The 6,000-nt window shown below is 42.5% G+C and overlaps 1 protein-coding gene across 10 annotated transcripts in view; it reads right to left on the bottom strand.

The window, feature by feature from the left end:
* Positions 1-341: 341 nt before the first annotated feature.
* The window catches only part of ARHGEF9 (Cdc42 guanine nucleotide exchange factor 9), a 282,117-nt gene continuing 276,458 nt past the window's right edge, over positions 342-6,000 (bottom strand). For 9 of the 10 annotated variants that reach the window (XM_081846906.1, XM_081846904.1, XM_081846912.1 and 6 more), the window contains 2 exons: positions 5,724-5,913; positions 342-1,057 (listed from right to left, as the gene is read on the bottom strand). In XM_081846906.1, the coding sequence (XP_081703032.1) occupies positions 5,732-5,913 (182 nt within the window). In that variant the 3' untranslated portion in view covers positions 342-1,057; positions 5,724-5,731. The remainder of the gene's footprint in view (positions 1,058-5,723; positions 5,914-6,000) is intronic. The other variant, XM_081846907.1, reaches the window with a different exon arrangement.

Raw genomic sequence — 6,000 nt, 5'->3', positions numbered from 1 at the left:
AAGCTCCGACAGGCTCATTCTTAATCTTCTCAAGGAAAAATAAGCTTGGTGATGCCATGCAGAACTTACAATAGCTACTAAATATACATGTTCCCTGAAATGTAGCTGCAATTAAAAAAGATGACTGAGCATAAAGAGAACGGAACCAGAAACCCAAAAGCACCACGGTGTACTATCAATAACATTGCAAAGGATGGCTAGCGTCCATCCAAAACTGAAACAAATTTCAAATATATGTTGTTGTTTTCCCCCTCTATTTATTGTCTATTTACAACTGTTAGATGCACCTTTGCCTTGCCTCCCCTCCCTTAAATTTTAAAAGAAGGTTAGGGAGCCAATAATCTTGAAGATAAATCCTTTGTATTTGCAAAGTCAAAGGGGTAATGTAATCAGTGGTCTAGGGAAAGAGGCGTGGGGAAATGCCCCCCTCCCCAAATATATCTATATATGCCAGAGAGATCCTGTGTACAGTAAGCGCATTACAACCGTCCTTGATGTATACCTTGTAATACCACAGCTTCCTCTTCTTCTGGCAATGGAAAGTTGAAGTCTATGTAACATGCTCAATCTCTGATACTCCTCCGACATTCTCCCTCCCCAAATCTGAGCAGATGTAAGCATTCGAGAATAACAAGACAGCCCAACCTGACACCAGCCCTCCCCTTCAAGAACATGTAGTAGGTAGTAACACTGGCACCCACGGCTGGTTCTTCATGGCAGCAATGCTTCGTTCCTCGTAGCACCTTGGCAACACATGGAAAGGAGGAGAGTTCTTGAATGCCACTAGCCGGGGCAAACGCACTCCCTCTGTTGGGAACAAATGCCAGCATCTGCTCTGCTTTGGCACTGAGTCGGCAAAGCTCTTCCCCTTTGGGTATTATTTTTTCCACTTTAAGAAAGATGCTGGGAGTCCAACAAGTGGCTCTTGTCAGACCAAGCGAATCTTGATTTATGATGCAAATAATGGTGTGACGATGTTGGTTTCTTTTTTTTTCCTAGCGCTGAATAGTTAGGAAGCATCTTCTCATAAAAATAATGGATGTTTCATTTTCGCTCTCTGGGGCACAAAACAGTAAATGAACAGGCTTAACTAATGTGCTTGTTACTCCCACCTCTTATGCAATTAAAAAGGCAAAGGAATAAGTAAAACTTTCATCATGTTGACAACTTGCCCCTAATTTCTTTCTCTCTCTCTCTCTCTCTCTCTCTCTCTCTCTCTCTCTCTCTCTCTCTCTCTCTTTCTCGCTAGCCATTCACAAACTGCAAGAAATTCTACCTCCAGTTTCATAACCCTGGTTCAATTCCTAAACATCTGCCTAGCTAGGAAAACCAAGGTATTAAACAAATGAGAGTCTATATTAAAACCTGCTCTGTTACCCACTAACATGCAAAGTTAAAAAAGAGAGCCCCACCCCCCACCCCGCAATAAAAATATGCTCTTTGTTGATACAAAACTTTGTCACTGACTCTTCCCTTTATTGGTCACTCTGCACTGAAAATCTGGACACACTAAGGTCAGTTGGGAAGACTGATCCAAAGCCAGCACCCAGGGAGTTGCTGCATAAGCAGTTCTGTGCATGAAGAGCCGCCTCTCCCTGGAAATGAATGCAGATGGGACTGTTTCACACACACAGTGCAGTGCTCCTCTGCAACAGTTTGCCTGGAATTAGGTGGTTAAATTTAACTGTATAAGATGAAGTTGGGAGAAAATGCTTAGGCTGCCTTTGTGTTTAAGGCATGAGATAAGTTCAACCACTTATCTTGCCAGTTCATTTCTTTTCTTGGAACTTGCTGTAGCCCTTCAGACCAGGATCACTACTCAGACCAGGAGCATCCTCTACTCCTGGTTTAGTAGCCCAAGAGAAGATTAAAAATTATGGGGTGCAGCTGAAGAAGCCCATATCAAACATCATGGCACAAACAGTGTTGTGCACATTGAACTGGCTGTTGTCATATGTTGTGGGTTTGTGGGATGAGGACCAGCAAGAGTTGAGACACATGTTACAGTGACACGTGTTAGTGTTAACAAAACATCCTATGGATGCACCTGAAAGAGGCTTCTTTCAACCTAATAATGCACTCAAGGGCTGTTATTCTAAATTTTTTATTCTAAAAATCTGTTTGTTTGTTCACTGGGTAAAATATGAAACTCCAGATGTTTTGAGCTACAACTCCCACTAGCATCAGCTTTATGAGCAAAGCTAATGAATCTTCCCTATTTAAAGGCTGGCCAGATTTGCCTAGGAAAGAAAGAGAATACTGTGACCAAAAAAAACCCCAACAGTGAACAGGCAACAAAGCAAAGGAGGTTGGGCCATTTTACTGTCTGTTTTCAAAGGAATCTTTTTAAAAAAGAAAAGTACACCTACTCCAAATTTAGCCTTTTTAGCCAAGCTCATCCTTTCTTTGCAAGCTAAGCATTATGAAGGTAATAGGCTTGGCATCCAGAGCACCTACCACCTAGCTTCTCCTTTTCTTCCTCCCACCTGCCCTGGTGACATATAGGAAGCTAAACTGTGTGGTGTCACCACTTTGTGGGCTTCCATTCCTGTGCAAATGGCAATCAGCGAAGGGGAGAAACTCACAACACAGTGGAAGATGTCAGGCCAACCATTTTAGCTTGCTGGTTATTCCTAGGCACAGGGATGCTTCTTTCAGTGCAGCCTTCCGCAACCTGGTGCCTTCCAGATGTTGCTGGACTCCCAATTCCCATCAGCTTTAGCCTGCACAGCCAATGGTCAGGGATGATGGGTAGTTCAAAACACCTGGGAGGACCAGGCTATGGAGGAAAGCTGCTTTAGATAATGCAACACTCTGTTATTGTTTAGCCTTGGTATCTTAGGTGAGCTACTTCTATGTCTTTGCAACTAAATGTGGGGTGCACACTTCACTCCTATACGTATTTGTTCAATGCAGAGCTGTCCACTGAAATCTCGACCCTATTTGTGAGAGACAATTTCATCAAGCTTCTCAAGGGTTAGAAATTCTTCAACAGTTTCTCAGAGGTAGGGTTCACCATTATCAGTGGTGGCAGCAGCTCAGCTTCTTTCTATTTCTGCCCTAAGGGGTTTCTTTTGTTGCAAACGGCAGCAAAAACCAACTGTGTTGGCAGCTCAGCCTCCATCCTGTATCCTCCGCAATGCCCCGGGCCTCATGTTATTTGGGCACTGTAAGTACGAACTGGCTACTGCAACACAAAATAAGTAGCTAAATAAAAGAATAAAATGGAGAATATCTGAAGGAAATTTCACAAAGTAGCATCCTTTTTTCTTTCTTTCAGGAAGCACTGAGGAAAACAAAAGGAATCTCAGGTATCATGCCTGCTGAGAAATTTCAGCTTTGTTCCACTTCATTGGGGCTTATTCCTTAGTAAGTGTGTTTAGGCCTGAAGCCTTTGAGAACAATCACATTATCGAGGTGTCTCCCTACCAACTTCACTTGGGAGGCAGGTGGCCCTACCATGGTGGAGGCATCCAATGCACCTGCTAAGTGGGTGGGAACCTAAAAAAAGCAGTGTTCCTCCTGCTGGTAGCAAGCATAGGGACCTGAAACTGGGGTGGAGCAGAGCAGGCTGTGGATCAGCTGGATCCAAAGCTTCTCTGATTGGGAGCCCTCAGCTACACCAGCCTGGAGTTGGTGTGACTAATTGCTTTCAGTGGGAGTGGGGAAGTTAAAATGTTGGGATCTGCCAGGCCGAAAAGCTTGGCAAAACCACCGCCCCCCGCCACACACCCAAACCCTTTGCACCCTGGTTGACATGAGCCACCCAGGGTTTGGATGTGGTGGTACCTCTGCCATATAGCTCTGATCGCCACTGAGGATTGTTCTTCTAGTGAGATGAGACCAGCGCCTATCTAGGAACTCCAAAGTGAAATTTACAAGATGGCTTTGAAAAAATGCATTTTTTAATAGAGAAAGGGGAGAAGAGAGAGAGAGAGAGGAAAAAAAAGAAGAGAGTAGGAAGACAGAAAGGCAGAAAGAGGTTGGATACTGACAGTGATGCCTGTTTGCTGAACAACTGCTATAACCTATATGAGAATCATCACCAAGCTATTAGCTTTGTCAGGCTCAGCACATTCCTCGGTCCAAATAAGCATTGCAGGTCTGTTCATATATGCAGCACTAAGCTCCTTCCATGGATTTGATACCTTAATAATGGGGGAAATGCTTCTGATTACTAAGGCAATGATCCTACAGCTAATAGCTCATTATTACTGGCTAATGCTGTGCATGGTAGTTAGAGACCTAAAGCTACAACTAGGGACAAATGAAACAGGTCAGACACAAAGGTCTGTATAATAGTTTGTCTTCACTGGGAACAATGCATCTCTAAACATTAACCAATGGTGTATAAAAGCCACACTACATATGGCAGAATCAATAGGTCTCCTTGATGGGGAAAGTGGCCAGTTCTGGGAGTGGGAGGGTGGGGAGGTCCTAAGAGCCATTTGGTTCTAACCTTGGAAATGGGATATGGACCCACAAACTCTTTTCTGCAAATTGTTTTGAGTCTGTAGGTTGTATAAATAGAGCACAGGGCACTGTAACTGGCAGATCTTTCAGATAAAAAATAAAACAGAAAATGGTAAAATCAAAGGGGAAACTTGTTTGCAATAAAATATATAACCAAAATGGGAACAACCCTAAGGATATTACTAGGGGGGTTAAAAAAAGATGAAGTTATGCTCAAACCACAGAGTAAGAAGAAGGGAAGGGGGGAGTGCAATTAAAAAAATGCAACAACATCAGCTAAACTGACATAATTATTTGCATAATAAAGAGTTAGATGCCCTCTTACCATCCTGCACACCTGGGACACAGTCCAACAGGCGCTTCTGCTTTCCAACCTCCATTTACCTGGGAGTTTGCGGAGCAGAAGGGTCTCATGTCCAGCATCCCTCTACCCAACATTAAAAAGCAACAGAAGTACTGAGCAGCATATTATACAGTGCACAATGGAGCATGGACTCAGAACAGAGGAATGTGGGGAGATAAAATGCAGTTTGTTGTCTTGTTTTAAGTCAGCATTCAATGTGTGTGGTACAATCGCCCCAGCACACCATCTGAGCACATCCCATTGAAGCAAATGAGGCCTCTCATTCCTTTCTCAATGGTGCTCAGACAGGAACAGGTTGCATCCATGGTGGGCTGTGGGAATGAGATGTAGGAACAGACACTTCTTTTCTTTTCTTTTCTCACCATGCACCCAACCCCCTTCTAAGAGAAGGTAATCTATAAATAAAACCCCAAAGGAAATATACACCAGTGTGGCGCTGGATGGAACATGTCAATGGAGGAAATGCACAATGAACAAGAAATCATCCCGGGAGACGATTCTGAGACAACAAAACAAATTATATATATAAGAAAAGAACAACAGTAACAACAATGGTTCCAATGGTGCCAAAATAAAGCAGGTTACATGATCAGAAGTACTTGGTGCTACTTAGAATATAGTAGCAGAGACTGCCTCCCCAAAACAACAACAACAAAAAGGTTTTTGGTCCTTCAAATATATATACATATATATGTATGTATATGTATATATGCATGTCTGTATATATACATATATCTATATATATATCTATATATATCTATATATATCTATATGGTTTTTTTAAGTTGCAACAGTGCTTCTCCAAAAAAAGGTCCATCTATAAATATATATTTTTAAAATATTTTTAAGCATTTTTTAAAATTTATTTTAAAATTCTCCATCTCACTCTATATATTATTTTTTGAATGGCGTTAACCTGCTGAAGTTTTGCCAGAATGGTGACTGGCTGCGTTTGGGTTCGTTGAATTCATAGACCTGGGGTTGGGCTATGCCATCGGTCACCATGTATTGTCCCTGATTTAGTGGATCCTGGGGTGGTGGGTAAGCTGGAGGAACTGATCGAGAGTAGCCAACACCTGTATGAATGGTGGAGGGAAAAGAATATGGGGTGGGATGGAGTAGGAAGAAAGAAATGCCCATCAGAATGTACTGGCTAAAGATAC

This window comes from Podarcis erhardii (genome assembly GCF_964252035.2).
Source record: "Podarcis erhardii genome assembly, chromosome: Z".
Classification (NCBI taxonomy): Eukaryota; Metazoa; Chordata; class Lepidosauria; order Squamata; family Lacertidae; genus Podarcis; species Podarcis erhardii.
Note: the sequence above shows the minus strand (reverse complement) of the source record. Positions and strands in the feature narration are given on the sequence as shown.